The sequence below is a fragment of the Aotus nancymaae genome, unplaced genomic scaffold, assembly GCF_030222135.1.
Source record: "Aotus nancymaae isolate 86718 unplaced genomic scaffold, 86718_ANA_hifiasm-v0.15.2.pri h1tg000072l, whole genome shotgun sequence".
Taxonomy (NCBI): domain Eukaryota; kingdom Metazoa; phylum Chordata; class Mammalia; order Primates; family Aotidae; genus Aotus; species Aotus nancymaae.
Window position 1 is genome coordinate 17,691,666 of NW_026988487.1, and position 19,333 is coordinate 17,710,998.

The following is a 19,333-nucleotide window of genomic DNA, read 5'->3' on the forward strand; positions in this document are numbered from 1 at the left end:
CACAATTGTTATTGTGCCATTTAAGTCTAATCTGTATTTTCCATTCCACGAAATATTATTTTACAGTTTATTTACATGCATCCATGTATTTACCAATTTCTTTGCTCTTTTCTTTTTGCATTTCAGAGTTTCATTTAGTATACTCTTCCTATTCTCTGATGAATATCCTTTAGAATCTCCTTATGTGAGGTTGATAAACTCTCTGTTGTTTTTCAGAAAGCTTCTTTATTGTGCCTTTGTTCTGGAAAAATATATTCCCTGGGTATAGAATTTTGGTTTATAGCTATTTTCTCTCAGCCTAATTGTCATACCTTTGAATCTAATCTGTCCTTTTCTCTGGCTGCTTTTAAGATATTTTCTTTGCCTTTAATGTTCTAAGATTTCACTAGGTGTCTACATGTAGATTTCTTCAAATTTTTTCAACTTCAGATTCATTGGGCTTTCTGATTCTGTTAAGTGAAGTCCTTCAATATTCTTGAAATTCTCAGGAATATTTCTTCAAATATTGTTCTATCCATTTTCTCTTCTATAACTCTAATAAGATACATGTTTGACCATTTTTCTCTTCCATGTTTTCTCTTCCACGTGTCTTAATGTTTCTTTTATATGTTTCATTTCTTGGTCTGAGTGGAATTCTGGACAACTCCTTCAGTTCTTATTTTCATTTCACTATTTTCTCTTCAGCTTTATGTAAACTGACGTTAAACCTATCCATTGAATTTTTAATTTTAATTACTAAGTTTTTATTTTTATCAATTGTCTAGTTGCTTGCTCTCTCATTTTCAGGACTTTCATTTCTTAAGATATATTAAACATTCTCATATTCTCTTTCTGATCATATCTGTATCAGAAGTTTTCATGAGTCTGAATCTGCTGTTTGTTGTTTAGTTTGCCTTTTACCTATTGTATCTTGTAGTGATTCTTTACTATGAGCTAATTTTCCTTAGAACTTTGTGGCAATTCCTTAAGTTCCAGTATTGGTGGTTTGTCTGGAATGGCTGCTGCCATGCTGCTGGCTGCAGTGGGGGAGGTGCAGCTGGGGCTGTGTGCTCTGTGGAGCTGGTGGTAGCCAGGAACAGGTGGAAACCCTGTCCCCTTCCAAGTTGGCAGGGTGGGAGTCTTGTGCTCTCAGGGCAAAGTTGTGGCTGCCCAGCCATGGCTCAGGATCCAGGCATCCCTGTGCTGTTGGGGGCTGGGAGCAGGCAGGATCCCTGCCCTCCTGGGTGAAGCCACAGTCACCCAGCCATGGCTGTAGACCTGGGCACCTCTGCACTCCTGAGGACCTGGGAAGCTCTCCTGCCCCTGTAGGCTTGGATGTGCCTGCTCCCAATGTCTAGCCTCTCCCTGGTCCCGATGCCCACTCCGATTTCAGAGCAAAGTTGAGGCTGAGCCCAGTCACTGTTGCAACCCAGATGGGTATGCGCACGCTTGGAGCAGCACTCACATTCCAGCCCCCTGCCTCCTTGGCTCCCTTTAGACTTTGGGTGCTGATGAGCATGAAGGAAGCCCAAGGGGGGATAAGGGTGGCTGAGTGTGGGCCTGGAGGCACCCCTTGGTATGAACAGTCTGGGCTCTGTGGGCACTGTGGATGGGAGGTTGGTGGCAGGTGGCAGACAAGTGCCTGGGCAAAAAGGGGTGGGTCCCTGGTGAAACTTCACCTTTGGGCCAGGCTGCCAGTTCTGTGGTCCAGAGTGAGAACTTATGGTGCTTTTTCTAGGCCCGCCATGGCTGTCCATGGGCCCGTCAGCACACACTTCCCCTCCTCTGAAGCCCATAAAAACTCCAGACTCAGCCGGAGTCAGGCAGATAATGGGATGATCTGCTTGTGGAGAAGAGCTACCCACTGTGGGTCTCCTTTCTGCTCAAGCTGAGCAGATGATGAGACGACCTGCCTGCAGAGAGGAGCTAACTACATGCTGCTGGTCTCCTCTCTACTGAGAGCTGAGTATATGATGGGATGACCCGACTATGGAAAGGAGCTACCCACTGCAAGTCTCCTCTGAACTGTTTTGTCACCCAATAAAGCACTCTTTGCCTTGCTCACCCTTCACTTGTATGCATACCTCATTCTTCCTGGACATGGGAGAAGAAATGGGATTCGCTGAATGGCAGGGCTAAAAAAGCTGTCACACAAACAGGGCTGAAACACACCCCTTGCTTGCCATGTTGTAGGAGATGAGAAGGAGTGAAGAGAGGAGAAGAGCTGTGGACCTTCAGGGAGCTCAGACCTAGGAGCTCCCCAAGCCAGTGCTGAAACACTCTCCTTGGGGCTCTGCAGTTCCTGGTATTTCCAAGCTTCCGAGCACCACCGCATTCCTTGGTGCCAGCCATGGAAGCTACTTGCAGTATGCCAGGTCCAGCTGCAGTGTTGCAGGGAACCAGTTCCTGTGCTGGTGCCTGGAGCTGCCCGCCCTGATGTAGCTGGTGTGCTTGGCTGTGTGCAGTGGCTGGACATTACGCTTGCTCACCTGTATACCCCTTAAGGAGCTCCCCAAGCCAGGGCTGAAACACTCTCTTTGGGGCTCTGCAGTTCTTGGTATTTCCAGGCTTCCAGGTGCCACTGCATTTCCTGGTGCCAGTTTTGGAAGCTGCTTGCAGTATGCCTGGTCCGGCTGCAGCCTCACAGGGAACCAGTGCCTGTGCTGGCATCTGGAGCTGCCTGCCCTGCCACAGCCAGTGTGCTTGGCTGTATGCAGTGGCTGGATCTCACGCTTGCTCACTTGCACACCCCTTGCCATTCTGTGCCTGGCTTGCCATTGGCAGGTGTGGAATCCAGGCTGGTAGTGCAAGCTGAGCACATCCCACCAGGCTGAGTGTGTGGAACAAGTCCAGTAGGCTTGAGCAAAACCCAGGCGAAGGCACCACCAGCCACAAAGGTTTCCAGCCATAAAAGTGACACCCCAAGGATCCTGTGACAGTATGAAGATAGTTTCCTTAAGGAAAACATTTTTACTTGCTTTTTTCAGGTGCCTGGGGCAATATAAGACCTGAACTACCTTTAATCAAATTATCGGTTTAAGACTTTTCCAAGCTACCCAGGTAGTATTAGTTTGAGTTGTAAACCTCCTAACAGCTCTCTTATGATTATAAATTCTCAAGAGAAATTCACACCCTTTCTACCCATGGGTCAGTGACAAGGGCCAAACAGGCAGTTTTCCTTACTGATAATGGGAAATTATTTCTAGTTCACTCTACATGTAGCCCTTTGAACACTCACCATTTTGTGTGTGTGTGTGCACGCACGCACAGAATTTCTTATTAGACACCCTACTTTGGGCACGCCCTGGGCTTCACTTCAAGGATCCAGCCTTGAATATATTCAAAGTTAACTACTTCAACAAATCCCCACAGGGTGAGGGGCAGCTTTAGGAGTTACTTTTTCCTTCACTCAGTTAACTTCTACATTCACTCAGCTCCTGGCTTGCATATTTTTTACTTTTTGTTAGTTCACGGCTGCATTCATGATGTTGATTTCTACATTTTATCTAACATTTTAGTTGTTTTCAGTTGACTTTAGTGAGCACTTCATTCACTGTGTTGCCAGAAAATGTATTATTCATATATTTTGAGGTCTTTACATCTATGTTTCTAAGTTAAATTGATCTCTAATTTTATTTTCTCATATTAAGCTGGTATTAAGGTAATATTAATCTCATTAAATGAGTTGAGTAGTTGCCTCTCTTCTTCCCATCCTCCAAAACATGACAGAGATTAATGGCTCCTCAAAGTTTTACAAAACCAATTTGTAAAACCATCTGGATCTGATGTTGTTGGCAAAGTTGGGAAAAGGTGGACTTATCATCAGTTATTCAGATTCTTTAAGGTTACTGATATATTCAGGTTGTTCCTTTCTTCTTGAATTAATTTTGATGACTTTTTTTTTTTAGAAAACCGTCATCTTCAAATTCATTGGCATAGTTATCTATATTCTGATGTCTAAAAAAAATCTCCATAATGCCCACACAGTAATATCCCTTTTTTTGTTCATAATATAATTTTTTAATTTATTGGCTTTATTAGAGGTCTTATTGATTACTTTTTTGTTCTATTATTTTAAAGTTTTACTATTTTAAAAATTAGTTTCTTACTTTTTTCTTTAGGTTTTCTTTGGAGTTCCTTTTCTGGTTTCTTGAGTTGAACTTAGCTCATTTACTTTTCAGTCTTTCTTGTTATTTTACAAAGGCATAACAAATGGCTCACTTTAGCAGTATTCTACAAATTTTGACAAATTCTTTGTCATGCACTTCCAAATATTTTGTAATTTCCATTGTGATTTCCTCTCCAACCTATGACCTATTTAGGAGAGTAATTTTTTCAGTTCCTAAACATTAAAATTTTTTTTAATGCTGATTTTTATTTTACTTGCTTTGAAGATAAAAAAAATGTATCTGTATATGCACTTCAAAATGGTTGAGACAGCTGGTGTGGTGGCTCATGCCTATAATCCCAGTGCTTTGGGAGGCCAAGGTGGGTGGATGACCTGAGATCAGGAGTTCAAGACCAGCTTGGCCAATATGGTGAAACACTGTCTCTACTAAAAATACAAAAAAAAAAAATTTAGCTAGATGTGGTGGCACGTGGCTGTAATCTCAGCTACTCCGGAGGCTGAGGTGTGAGAATTGCTTGAACCCAGGAAGTAGAGGTTGCAGTGAGCCGAGATTGTACCATGGCACTCCAGTCTGGGCAATGAAGCAAGACTCCATCTCAAAAAAAAAACACACACACACAGAAAAACCCAAAATGGTTGAGACTTCCTTTGTCATCTATTCTGTGATCAATTCATGTAAATGTTCCATGTATATTTCATTTTATTATTTTGTTGAGATGGCTTATCTTTATCTACATCTTTTTTTGAGCTTTCTACATAGTGTTATTTATGTGTGCCTCCTGTAAGCAGCATATAGCTGGATTTTCCACCTATCTAGTCTGCTTAATCAATTTACATTGATGAATGCCAATTATTTATATTTATTTTAATTATTTTGTTCTAAATGCAACTTTTTTTTTCTTTTTCCTGCTGTCCTCTAGGACTCCTCACTCTGGCTTCACCTTTTTGCCTTCTACTGTACTGGTAAGTTGTTTATATTCTTCTGCTTACCCTTGGCTCGCTTCCTTCTCCCCTCACCTCCATGCACACATGGATTGGGAAGCTGTAGCAGAGATTGCTAGGCTAGTTGCTTACCTTATCTCCAGCATTTTTTTCTTACTTTAAAATAGAATACTTATACCTAGCTGAGTGCACAGTTGACCACAATGAAAATGCCCTTCCCGGCTTCCCTGACAACTCTGTGTAGCAAATGGGATATAGCAAAAGTGTTGTGTTGAACTTCCAGGAAGTCTCTTTAAAAAGGAGGAATTTCCAGCTGCCATCATGGACCAGGAGGATGGGTGCCAAGCACAAGGATGGTAGAGCAGAAAGACAGAAAGAACGTGGGTCTCTAATAACTTTGAAACTGCTATACCAGTCCTGGGATGCCTTCTTCTATACTTCACTTACAAGAGACAGTAATAAATGTCTGTCTTATTTAAGCCACTAATTCAGGATCTGTTTTACCAGAAGTTGAATGCAATTCCTGATACAGAAATTGTAGAAGGTTCTAGAATTTTTATTTCTTTACAAGGCACATTAACTGCCAAGTTTAGAAAATAAAACAATTCCTTTTCTAGTTAATCAAGTAACTTTGAGTATTTAAAAATATTTCATGAAATTCAGTATTCAACTGTTTCTTGTGTCATGTGCCTTCCTTCTAGGTTCACTTTTCTTCTTGCTGGATGAAGTAGGCTGCAGTTGACAGGCAAAGAGAAGCTGAGATACAAGAGTGAAGAGTCCTAATGGCATTCTAGCCTTCAGTGCCAGTGTCCTTACCCCTGCCCTTCTAGAGGTTTGATTATACAAGCCAACAAATTGTGTTTACATGCGGTCACTTGAGGCCAAAGAATCCTGACAAAAGGAAATAGAAAGCTACTGAACAGATGTGTTCCTGTGGCATTTGCCTAATTTATCCGCAGTGAAGTAACCAGAAACTATAGATTTAAATTCTTAGAGAGGAAGTTGATTTAAAAAAAAAAAAAAGATAACGAAGAAAAAACTACATAGAAGAAGCACCAGAAGAGAAAGATAAAAATGAAGAAACTAAAAATAACAAGGCTCAGAATGCTGCCTAATTTATCAAACTTGTCAACAGCAGCAGTTAAGAGTAGAAATCTGTTCTTTAAGGAAAAATACAGACAAACATTATCAAATAGTATTAGTTCTCAAGGGAACAATAAAAAACACAAATAATTGTCAACAATATATATATATTTTTTTCTTTTTTTTTTTTTTGAGACAGGGTCTTGCTCTGTCACCCAGGCTGGAGTGCAATGGTGTGATCTTGGCTCACTGCAACCTCTGCCTCCCAGGCTCAAACGATCCTCCCACGTTAGCCTCCTGAGTAGCTGGGACAACAGGCATGCACCACCAGACCTGGCTAATTTTGTAAGTTTTTGTAGAGAATGTCTCATTATATTGCCCAGGAGGGTCTCGAGTGATCCTCCCACCTTGGCCTCCTGAGTAGCTGGGACTGCAGGTACATGCTACCATGCCTGGCTAATTTTTTAACTTTTTATAGAAATGAGGTCTCACTATATTGCCCAGGCTGGTCTCAAGTGATCCTCCTGCCTTGGACTCCAAAGTACTGGGATTATAGACGTTACCCACAATGTCCAGGCCAACACATCTTTTTATATTTCAACTATTTAAAATAGTCTAAGGACAATACTTGCATACTAAATTTCCTCTTAAAACTCTCTGGCCATTTTGTACTCAAACGCAATATATAAATGGTGCATTTTACAATTTAATTCAAGATTTTACTTACTTATTTTGGCCTGGTCCTGTTTTCAGCACAGGACTGAAGTTCCTTTTGCTGGGCATGCTATACCTTACATATTTTTTAAATCTAAGATTTTCCCCTTGACCATGACACAATAAAAAGCCCAAATTTAAGATAGATACTAATCTAGGGCACAAACAACTGTTCCACTGAGGCAAGATTTTTAAGAATGCAGGAATAAAAATTCTATTATAACATGCACTTTATACATATTCTTCAATTTACATATGATTTCTAAAAGTCAAATCATATATACATTCTTTATAAGTATCGAGAAAAATCTATGAGCTAAAATGGGTATTTAGAAAAGAAAATAATTACCTTTGATGCAAGGTTGTCTACTAGAGCAATCATAGAATTCTTAAACAAGGCAGCAGCAGTCAGAGGTCGCTTGGTCACCTCTGTAATGCTCAGTTTGCCTTCAGGCCACATATTTTTGAGCACAGGATTTGAACTGAGAAGCACAGAAACAGCAATTCAAATGTCACATTCAAATAAGCTGGATAAAAACTGATAAGCAAGTCTGTTGAAATGTATCCTGAGAATCATAATTGGACTACAGACTGAACTCACAAAGTCTAATTGGAAGGACGATTCCATCCAGAAAATTATGCTGCAAGTATAATGACTGATACTCCAATGCAAATTGAGATTTTTCCAAATGATAGCACATTCAAAAAATTATTTAAACTTTTTTAAAGTGACATGTTTATTATACCTACATAGGACCCTCAAATGATCAACATGGCTCTTACAATAAATATGTAAAACAAATTCGTTTTTATGATGATTAAAAAATGAGGACAAACCACTAGTAGAAAAATGATCCTCAATGTCACAGCAGAAAATATAAAAGTGGCAACATCTTTGAATTAAAACAAATATTTATATATTAATAGAACAGGTAACACTACAGAAAGACTGCTCTTTATAAAAACACAGGTAGGAATATAAAATAACCATTTTTATATTGTCCCTAGTTAAATCCCTTTACTGCAGTTCAAATTGAGAACAAATAGCGTTGGCATTTACAATATTTTATTAATGTGACAACAGGACAATTGCAATCCAATTCTAAAAATGCATTTCAGGTCAATTTTCAGGTTCAAACTGTATATTCATTATTTTGCTCTGTGGAGATATTTTTAAAAACTTGTAGTGATCTCAACTGTCATTTTCTTCTGGTTTCATATTGGGTGCTTTTGATGGTAAAGTAATTGGAATTCAAAATGTTGCTTGCTACCTAGAAATTTTTGTCAGAAAAAACTTTTCTTAAAAAATTGGGAGTTGAGAAGAGAAAATAATTAACATTAGTATTCATTGCTAATTATTCTTACTACTGCTAATATTTTACCCATGTTCTTTCCCTCATACAAAAATTTAAAAATTGAGTTGGTTCCCTTTCTGTACGTAGGTGCTCAGAATAATAGCTGCAAGATGAAAGAGTAGATGAGTGCAGCGTGAAGAAGATAAATGGTGATGTGCAGATTGACTGGGTCTGTGAACACAGGCAGAGCAACACTCCCAGCCCTCGCAGTCACCAGCAAGCAGTGCCAACTACTGTCAAAGTGGCTACAAAATGCTGCAATAAGCTGTGGTTTATGAACTCAGTTTCATAACTTTCTAGTTCTAGTCCATGATTTTCCATTTGTACACTTATATCAAAATGACTACATAGATGTATATTGTTTTTCCTTAACTTTTTCATTATTAACTTTAGCAGAGAAATAATTTAAGGCAATGTTCTCAATTTACAGTGCACTTGGTGCCTGAATACCATTCTAACACTTACTGAATAGAATTTTCAGAAAGTAGAAAGTTGTACTTTGTGTACTTTAACATTCTGACACATGTCAAAAGACTGTCTTTTAGTCACTGGCTTTTGGTCTATGCAGTTTCTACTCCAAATTTTTTGTCTACCTTACTCACTGTTGGCCATATTTGGAGACTATTCCTGTACTACACTGTAAAGGTTGGAAATGAAGTAAATAAAATAATACATTAAATAGCAGAATTGATACAAAATGAATCCAAACAGTTGTAGGGAGTCGTTTTAAAGAGAAAGAACTTTCATGCCAAGTCATGACTGCAATATTTTTGTTTTTCTGAGACAAGGTCTTACTCTGTCACCCAGGCTGGAGAGCAGTGGCAAGATTATAGCTCATTGCAGTCTCGACCTCCCAGGCTCAAGTGATCCTTCCACTTCAGCGTCCAGAGTAGCTGGAACTACAGGCACATGCCACCATGCCTGGCTAACTTTTTTATTTTTTTATAGAAATGGGGTCTCCCTGTGCTGTCCAGGCTGGTCTCAAACTCCTGGGCTCAAGTGATTCTTCCACCTCAGCCTCCCAAAGTGCTTGGATTACAGGTGTCAGCCACCATGCCCAGCCTGAATGTAATATTAACAAAATAGTTTTCAAATATTTTAAATACCAGACCATTATCTTAAAAGAGAAGCTCATTCAGAGACCCAGTATGTATTAATAGGTAAGACAGATCTCATCTGGCTAACAAGACAGTAGTAAAGAGTAAAAAGTCTGTGCACTTGGAATGTAAAATGCTTGCTCCCTTCCTCCCTCCATTTACACAGACACACACAGACACAGACACACATACACACACAAAAGCATGCATACATGTGTGTATACTATCAAGGTCTACAGAACTAGAATCCAAGAAACACTGCTTAAAAATAATTATATTGCTGGGTGTAGTGGTGCCTGCCTGTACCCCCAGCTACTGGGGAGGCAGAGGTGGGAGAATCACTTGAGCCTAGAGTTCAGGGTTACAGCGAGCTATGATCACACCACTGTACTTCAGGCTGGTGTGATCATAGCTCACTTTCAAGCTTTTTTCTTTTTGAGAGTTGGGATACCACCACCTCTCAAAAAGAAAAATCATTATATTAACATATACAAAGAAAGAATGGATTCAAATTTTGGAAGGTTGTTAGCCATGGAAGCATCAAAGAGTGTCCAGAGGTGAAGGTGGCTCATTCCAATACCATCTAGGAGGATGGCTTTAGCCAAAAAAAAAAAAAAAAAAAAAAAGTCAAGACTTCCCATCTCACGGGCAAGGCCTTTCCTATTATGGAGATATATGCAATATGCTGCATTTAACAGACTTTCAATCTTTCACCCTTTTGCAAAACTATTCCTACTGTGAAATGGATTCATCTTAGCCTGATGCCTTTATTTGTTGGGTTTATTTAAGTTCCTTTGTTCTGATTGTGTGCCTACCAGGCAACTAAGCATTCTAGATTCCATGGGTAATAATGAATGAGAGTTCTTACTGCTATTAGACTTCCTAAGCAGGTTTTCCAATATGGAAAAACAGCCTGATATATGAACACAATTACAATTGCCCCTCCATATTCATGGCTTCCACTTTCAACATACCGTGGATAGAAAATATTTTTTTAAAAGATGGTAGTGCCGGTACTAAACATGTACAGACTTTTTTTGGGGGTCATTATTCCCTAAACAATACAATATAACAACTATTTACATAGCACTTACATTCTGTTAGGTTTTATAAGTAATCTAGACATGATTTAAAGTATCCGGGAAGAGGTGTATAAGTTATATGTAAATACTATACCATTTTAAATAAGGGACTTGAAAATGTATGGATTTTGGTATCTTTGGTGGAGGAGGGTACTGGATGGAATTAATCCCCCATGTATACCTCAGGACAACTATATTCCATTCCATGTTACTGTTAGATTTTCCACTGGAAATAAATCCACATGCTGCTTGTTCCTACACTGGCCCTGTGAGCCTGGGCTATATGAGTTCACCACTGAAGGGTGAAGCTGTTCTCAGATAAACCTCTGGGCCATGGTACATTCACAAAATTCACAAACACCATCTTGTGCAGCCTCTTGGTACACATACTGGCAACACACCCTGATTTGGTTCCACTGGGCAAATGAGGCTTTTTTTTCCAAGTTGAGCTTTTAACATTTTCTGCAGAGAGAAAAGCTAGACTCTGTCATTTGTTCCTCAAAATGAGTATACCTTACCTGATAAATTAAGCATTGAAATTCCCTTCTGAAAGTCCCTTTACCCCATGCCCAGTTCTTCCAAGGACCCTCTGTCACATTCCTATGTCTAAAACTTTCTACTGATGATAGCGCCATCATTAATCTTGGTGGCGTCAACATCCACAAAGATGAACCATTTGACAACAATTCTTGAAAGAACAGTTTAAACATGTCTCTATATTCTCATTTCCTGTATTCCCTTGAGCTCACATCAATGAGACATTTGTCTTCAACACTACATGGAAACCAGTGTTGTCAATAGTCCTCCCACTAACCTTGGCATTAGCAAATCCAATGGTCAATCTTGGTCCTCTCATTACTCCTCCTTCTGACAAGATTTGATGTAGCTTATAATTTTTTTTCTTCTTTAAGCATTTTTTCTTGGCTTGGCCTCTGTGACACCAGATTCCTGGTTTACTTCCTACCTCACTGGCATGCTCTGTTTCCTTTGCTAGTTCCTGTTTCTTTGTTTGACTCTACATGTTACAGTGTCTCAGGAATTCATCTTTTTAACCTCTTCTCTTTTTTAAACATACACCTACTCCCTAGATACTCTCACCTAGTCTATGGCTTTAAATACAACCAATACACTGATGACTGTGAATTTATATCTCTAGCCTCACCTTTCTCCTGAGATCCAGATGCATATTTGCAATTGTTGATTTAGCACTTTTAATTGAATATCCAATATGCACTTCAGACATAACATATCCAAAGCAAACTCTTGATTTTCCTGAACCACTTAGTGTTTCCTCTTGTCTTCCCCTATCAGGCTCAGCTACCATCTTTGGTTTCTGTCTTCCTCTCATACCACACATCCTCTCTACTAGCAAATCTTGTTGACTCTACTTTCAAAATATCACCCAATCTGACTCCTTTTCATCATCTCTGTCACTACCACCAGGCCTCAGCTTGCATTATTAAACTCACCTCCTTTACTGGTCTATTTCCATGCTTGTCCTTTACTATGTGCATTTTACATAGTAGTAGCAGCAGTGATATCTTTAAAACATAAATCACATCACATCATAAATTCCAACGCTTCCCTTCATACTTTGTTCTTATCTTGACTCAGGGTCTTTGTAATCCAAGCCCTACCTACCTTTCTAAAGTCACTCTCTCCATCCCTCACTCTGTCTTCAGTCACAATGGCCTCGCTGTCAAGACAATCAAGCTCATTCCCACACCTTGGGGCCTTGGGACTAGTTATTCTCTCTGCCTGGAATGCTCTTCCTCTAGGTATCTGCATGGCTCCCTTCTTCACTTAATTCAGGTCTCTGCTGAAACGTCACTTCTAGTAAGAGGCCTTTTCTGACTACCCTATCTATAATTCCTCACAGCTCCTGGTCTGTACCCTTCAATTGCTTATCTACTTTGTTTTTTTCTGCACAGCACTTGTCACAAACTGAAAGTTGTTTCCTTGTTTATTAACTGTCACCTTCACTAGACTTTACTCTCCATGAGGCCAGGGACTTTGCCTACATTTTTTTCACAGCTATATCCTACAGTACAGAAGAATGTTTGGCTCCAAGGTGCTCAATACATTTTTGATAATCTACTGACCAACTGACTAAGTAGATTTAATAAATGAGTGAATACGGTTCTTCAACCTATAAGATGGCCAAGAATCCTTTCTTCTTCATGGACCTTCTTTTTAAAGTATCCATACTGGATTTAAACTTGTTATCATTTGCCTAGTTTTATTTTGCCACAACTTTTCCACACGTTGTTGGTTTGTGAGAAGATTCTGTCTGCTCAGTCACTATCAGTGCTCACTGATACCAGATGCTAGTCTGATATCAGAGTGGTCTCTTATTTGGGGGTGAAGACACTACAGTGGGAATCTGAGTATGTCAAACTTCTAGCTGGGCCAGATGTCACCTGACACTTCATCACACTGGCCTGGCCTGAGAACTGCCGAGTATACTGGTAGGGAATGCTGGAGGGCTGGCAGCAGTGAGCGCAGAAACTGAAGCAACCCAAGGGAAATCAAAGCAAATAATTTTATTAGCAGGTCCCTGCCCTAAGTTTATAGATTTTATCATAAAGTTATATGCTATTTATTAGGTCTGATAAAGCAGAACTAGAAAATATGCCAGAAACTCTTAAAATTGCACATAAATATAACCAGGTGCATATATTACATATGCCAATGAGCTTAACCTAGAGTTAATTAATAAAATTTCAATCTTACCTGTTATACATAAGGCGCTTGAAATCTTGAAATAAAGTATCTTTATTTTTGTCAATAAAACCAATGACAGAATAGCTAAACGGGGAAAAAAATCACAGAAAACATGTATTATTCACCAAGCAAGAGCCACATTTAAGCTTTTCTAGGAGGCAACAAGCCTTTCCACTGTTAATTATGCAATCAATCATCTAAAAGTTGGTATTGTTCACCTTGTTCTGCATTAAAGGATACCAAATTTACCTACTAAGAGAAGGGACTTTGTTTCTATTCTTCAAAAGGAGAGCAAGCATCAGTACTATTACTATGATTAGGATGATAATTTCCTACTGGTTTATTGCTTACCTCAAGAAGATGACTTTTTAAAAGATAGTGGTATTTATCATCCAGCATTCCTAAGATAAAAGCAAAACAGCAACATACAGGAACTAACAGTCTCATCCGTAGGGAGGTCAAGTGACTTGCCTAAGGTTCACTCAATGTTCAGGGTAGGATAAAAGAATCCAAGAAGAACTGCAAAGGATGGTAAGAATTGGATAAGCAGAGGAGAAAAAGGCAGACAGATCACACAGGGAAACAGATCAATCAAATGAAGTGACGAAAGCAGGCACATGCATTGCATTCTGGAGAGAGAGTGAGGAGGCCAGTAGAGATGGTTTGGAGGAAGAGAGATGAGTAAGGTCTTGAAAGTCCAGCTAAGATTGTAGTTGGTAAGAAGAGTGGGAATAGAAGCTGTACTACTCCAGTGACTGGCACAGACTCTAGGAGGCGTCAATTCAGTGTTGGGGTTATACAAGTCATTGGAGACTCTGGATGATTAAGACAGAGGCTAGGAGATTAGGCAAATCAGAACTTTAGACACAGCTACACCTTACAGTTCCGCTCTCGTACCTGTTTTTTCCCTTGACAATCACATCAGTATGGGCAATTTCCAGATCTCTCACCTGGATTCCTTGCCTTACATATTAATCCTGCAAGAAAGTTCCTTCAGGCTGTGCTGCCCAGGGGTACCTAGGTCTTCTTAATACCTTCAAGTCACTTTTGACTGAATCTTTGTGATCTGATCTCAAGCTGCTCTTCCAAATATTTCTACTCTGTGCTACAAAAAAGGATACACTTCCATCAAATGGACCTAGTTGCTATTTCCTGAATATTTTTTAGCATCCTTCCCACTTCTTCCTATAAAAATAATTCCTAGCATTCAAAGATCAGCATCAGCCTTCCTGGGTTTATCACAAAATACTGGAAGTATTTCCTTATTCTAAATTCTAACAACACTTGCTATTACTCATACGGCAATTAGTTTAGACCATTGTTTATTGTATACATGTATATAAATGTGTCTGTGTGTATATACCTATCTGTGTTTACATGTATATAAATAAGAACACATACAACCACACATGTATGTATGCATGTATATATGTATCTATCTTACATGGCAAGCTCTTTGTGGGCAGGGACCATATCTTCTGAAGTATTGAGCACATAGAAGATACTCGGTAAAAATCCAGAAAAGGATTGAAGAGTTTAACGAGAGAAGAGGAAGTCTGAGGCACTGAACATCCCTCAAAAGTGTTAGTTGAAGTTCTAGACTAGGAGTCTAGAAACCTAGTTATTGTCTTAGTTCTTCTGTAAATTTGCTACATGACATTGAGTAAGAACTTTACTCATTCTGCATAAGTTTCTTCATCTGTAAAACGAAGTGGCTGGTTTAAGTCATCTCTAAGGCCTCTATCCAGCTCTGCATTTGTGCCATTCTGAGTTGTATGAAAGCACCTTGTAAGTGAGGCTTGGATTTTTAGTGGGAGATATTTGTATGGTACTGGATTCTCCCTCTTCAGTATTATGGAACCTGGGAACGGGACCAGAAAAAGTGAAAAATGGTGCCATTCTATCACTAATGGTTAGTTTGACAGATGGCGTGATAGTTTTGAGCCATATTATTTTATGGCTCTAGAATTTTAATTTAAATCAGGAGCAGCTACTAAAATTTCTTCAAACATCTTTTCAGCATTTATAGAGAAGATTTTACTTTTTTTTTGTTTAATATCTTTCTACAATGGATTACATGTAAAGAATTCTTAACGTAAAAAATAAGAAAATGATTTCTTTAAACAATAAGATGAGGAGCAGTGTTCAGTGGACAGCGAAGGCATAATAAATACAGTAGGCTAAGAAATGCAGCCCCAACAAAACTTCCACATCAAATTTCCTGGAACCTGGAAATGTTACCTTATATTGTAAAATATGTGATTAATGATCTTGAGAGGAGAGGCTCATCCTATATTATTCGAATGGGCCCTACATGCCATATCAAATGACACTTTAAGAGAGCGGCTGGGCTCGGTGGCTCATGCCTGTAATCCCAGCACTTTGGGAGGCTGAGGCAGGAGGATCATTTGAGGTCAGGAGTTTGAGACCAGCCTGGCCAACACGGTGAAACCCCGCCTCTACTATAAATACAAAAATTAGCCAGGTGTGGTGGTGTCCACCTATAATTCTAGCTACTCAGGAGGCTGAGGTGGGAGAATTGTTTGGGCCCGGGAGGCGGAGGTTGCAGTGAGCTAAGATCGCACTACTGCACTCCAGCCTGGGAGACAGAGCAAGACTTCATCTCAAAACTATTACCCAACTATTTGTAGATCTTCATATATAGGAGTAATTCCCACCTAAGGGCCTTTTTATGCCTACTATTTCTTCTACTTGGAAAGCTTTCTATTCTCCCTCCCCTCTTCCTAATTCATTACCCTGACTAACCCTCTTTTACTTTTGGAACTCAATTTGGATATCACTTCCTCCAGGAAGACCTCTCTATGCCCCTCTCTGTGGGTTAATTATTCCTCTTCACTGCTCCTATAACGACTGATGCTTCTCTAGCTTAACAGCTTCCATTCTTCATTATAGTGACCTTTGATGGCCGTACCTGCCTATATTCTCCACTAAACTGTTGGCTTCTTTAGGGCAAGGACAATCTTATCCATCTTTCTATCCCAGTTCTTAATATACTTCCATGATTTATTGACCTACCAGCTGATTCTTACTGAATACCAACCATGCCAGGAACTGTACATGGGCAAATAATGTGTGCTCAGTAAATGGTTGAAAGCAAGGAATGAATGAAGTTATGCCATTTTCTAAGTTGAATAAATTAAAATATGTTGACATATCAAATGCCTGAAACATGCAAATGAATATAAAACCAATTCACATTTTTCCTGGTTATATTTTCTAAAGTGAGGTGGCATGCAAATCATGGTAGGTACCAATGTAAGATACTCACACTACATCACCTGCATAATGTCGAATTCGAAAATCTCGATCAAACTCCAGAATTTTGTCTGAGGCACAGAGCTAAGAAATCAAGAAGGAGATTATTTTGAAAACAGACACTTTTGCTTTCCTAAAAATATATTCCAACTTAATATGAAATGATGATAATATCACAAATTATGATATCACATTGTGTGGGGCTTGATTTTAAAATATGGCTTATGTATTAAATAGAAAAGACTGAACTTTCAGGAGTGGGGGGCTAGGGGAGGGATAGCATTAGGAGAAATGCCTAATGTAGATGATGGGTTGATGGTTGCAGCAAACCACCATGGCACATGTATACCCATGTAACAAACCTGTACATTCTGCACATGTATCCCAGAACTTAAAGTATGATTAAAAAAAAAAGAGAGGGAAAGAAACAAAGAAACAAAGAAAGAAAGGAGGGAGGGAGAGAGGGTGAGAGGGAGGGAGAGTAAGGGAGGGAGGGAAAAAAATATAAAAACAAGACTGAACTTTCACTAGAAATCCACACAGCTAGACTACATTTCCTGACCACTCTTACAGATGAATATGACCAAGTAACCAAGTTCTGGACAATGGAAGTAAAGTGTGGTTGTTCTAGGCCCAAACTGGTAAAATGTGAATGATCCCCCTCTGTGCTTTCTTCTCTCCTCTGTAGTTGGATGCAGAGGATAGCCCCTAAGGCATGGAATAGTCAGAAGATAGAAGTTTGGGTCCCTGAGAGAGACACAGACTTACTTCTACTATCTTATGACACTTTAATCTTGGCTACAGGCTGGGCACGATGGCTCAGGCCTATAATCCCAGCACTTTGGGAGGCTGAGGTGGGCGGATCACTTGAGTCCAGTAGTTCAAGATCAGCTTGGGCAACATGGTAAAACCCCATCTCTACTAAAAATACCAAAATTAGTCAGGCGTGGTGGCGTGCATCCGTAGTCCCAGCTACTAGAGAGGCTGAGATGGGAGAATCACCTTCCACCTGAGCGTGGAAGGCAGAGACTGCAGTGAGCCACCATTGGGGCACTGCACTCCAGTCTGGGTGACAGAGCAAGACCCTTTCTCAAAAACAAAATGAAACCAAACAAAATTAAGCTACTATCTTCATGTAGCCCAGCCTACCCTGACTGATACCGTTTCTTTCTCCTTCGAGGTCCACTTAAGGAGGGCCGGACTGAAGACTGACAAACTGTTAGGCACACACATCTTATTCAGTCCTCACTGCTGACATCTAAGGTATAACGATCTCTCTTTTACACACATGGAAACTGAGGCTCAAAGAGGTTAAGCGATTGGTCCAAGATCACATAGCTAGTAAGTGGTACTGGGAAGGACTCCTGGAATTGAATATAACATCTGTGCTCTCTTATGTACACAGAGGCCTGGCTCATCTGTCTGCTAAGCTGAGACTCCAGTTAGGTCTATTGCTTCATAGAGGATAAACCTTCTGCAGCTCTTTCTCACTGAAGAGAAACAGTTTATGGGAAGGCAGTTTTTATATGGCTGTGGAGGTCTCTATGACTTTCTACAATCTTTCTTGTTACAGGAGCACCTAGACTTTGTCTGTCCTCTGAAGAATCACTTGGAATCTTACAGTTTCTTTAGCAGACATCTAAGAGTCCACAAAAGTTTTCCTGGGAAATATACAAAAACCACTTAGGTTCTAAGGTTTGATAACAATCTCAACCTGAAGGGCGTGTTCGATTAATTTGACAAGTGAATAATTACAGGAAATTAGAGTCAGACCTCCAAGGTTCAAACCTTGGGTCTACCATCTACTTACTCTGACTTCTTTAATAATTACTTATCTCAGAGAGTTGTTCTGAGGATTAAATGAACTATGGGGAACAAAGCGTCTACCATACAGAGAAGTCTCCAAAATACTTAATTCCCTTTTCCTGCTCTCTCTCTGATTAGCTCCTTTTACAAAACCTTTTTCTTCATAAAACCTCTCAAGGAAAAGGACCCAAGAGATGTCTACACTAATGGAACATTCTTACATTTGGATGCTGCAAAGTCACAACTGATTGAACACAGAAGGTTTTAGATTTTTCTTTACTTTTTTTGGTAATAACAGTCATGTATTTATCATTTAACTTTTTATATTAATAATAGTTTAAATAATAATTTTATGCTTTATTGGATCATTTGCCTGTCTCTCCATAGTAACTTTGATGTGGAAGAAACAATGTAGTCCCTAAATGAAGTAACTGTTAGAAGATAGAAACCTCTAATTTAACATGCTAGTAAGTAGCAAAGGATGATATCCAGCTCAACACACAGAATAATAGCATATGTAAGAAACAGTTCACATTGATTAAAATATTTTGATAATTTGATCATTTCTTTTCTTCATTAGGTAAAAATCCCAAAGAAGAACACATTTAAAAAATCTCTATCTCAAAGAAATAACAGGTATTCAAACTGGAAAACAGAAGTCAAATAATTTCTGTTCACTGATAACTTGATCTAATACCTAGAAAACCCTTAAGACTCTTCCAAAAGACTCCATGATTTGATAAGCAACTTCAGTAAAGTTTCAGGATATAATATCAATGTACAAAAATGAATAAGCATTTCTATACACCACCGATAACACTGAAGCTGAAAACCAAATCAAGAATCCAATCCCATTTACTATATTCACACATACACACAAAAGAAAACCCTAGGAACACGTTTAAACAGGGAAATGAAAGATCTGTATAAGAAGAACTATAAAACACGGATTAAAGAAGTCATAGATGACACAAAAAAATGGAAAAACATACAATGCTCATGGATTGGAAGAATCAATGTCATTAAAATGCCCATACTGCCCAAAGCAATCTACAAATTCAATGCAATTCCTATCAAATTACCAACATCATTTTTCACAGAATTAGAAAAACAATCCTAAAATTCACACAGAACCAAAAAAGAGCC

The 19,333-nt window shown here is 39.2% G+C and overlaps 1 protein-coding gene across 2 annotated transcripts in view; it reads right to left on the minus strand.

Annotated features, from left to right (window-relative positions):
- MYO1D (myosin ID) overlaps nucleotides 1–19,333 on the minus strand; it is a 357,058-nt gene that overhangs the window by 218,947 nt on the left and 118,778 nt on the right. For both annotated transcript variants that reach the window (XM_012449252.3, XM_012449253.3), the window contains exons 12-14: nucleotides 16,395–16,465; nucleotides 13,115–13,189; nucleotides 7,197–7,329 (exon numbers count right to left, since the gene is read on the minus strand). In XM_012449252.3, coding sequence (XP_012304675.1) covers nucleotides 7,197–7,329; nucleotides 13,115–13,189; nucleotides 16,395–16,465 — 279 coding nt within the window. The remainder of the gene's footprint in view (nucleotides 1–7,196; nucleotides 7,330–13,114; nucleotides 13,190–16,394; nucleotides 16,466–19,333) is intronic.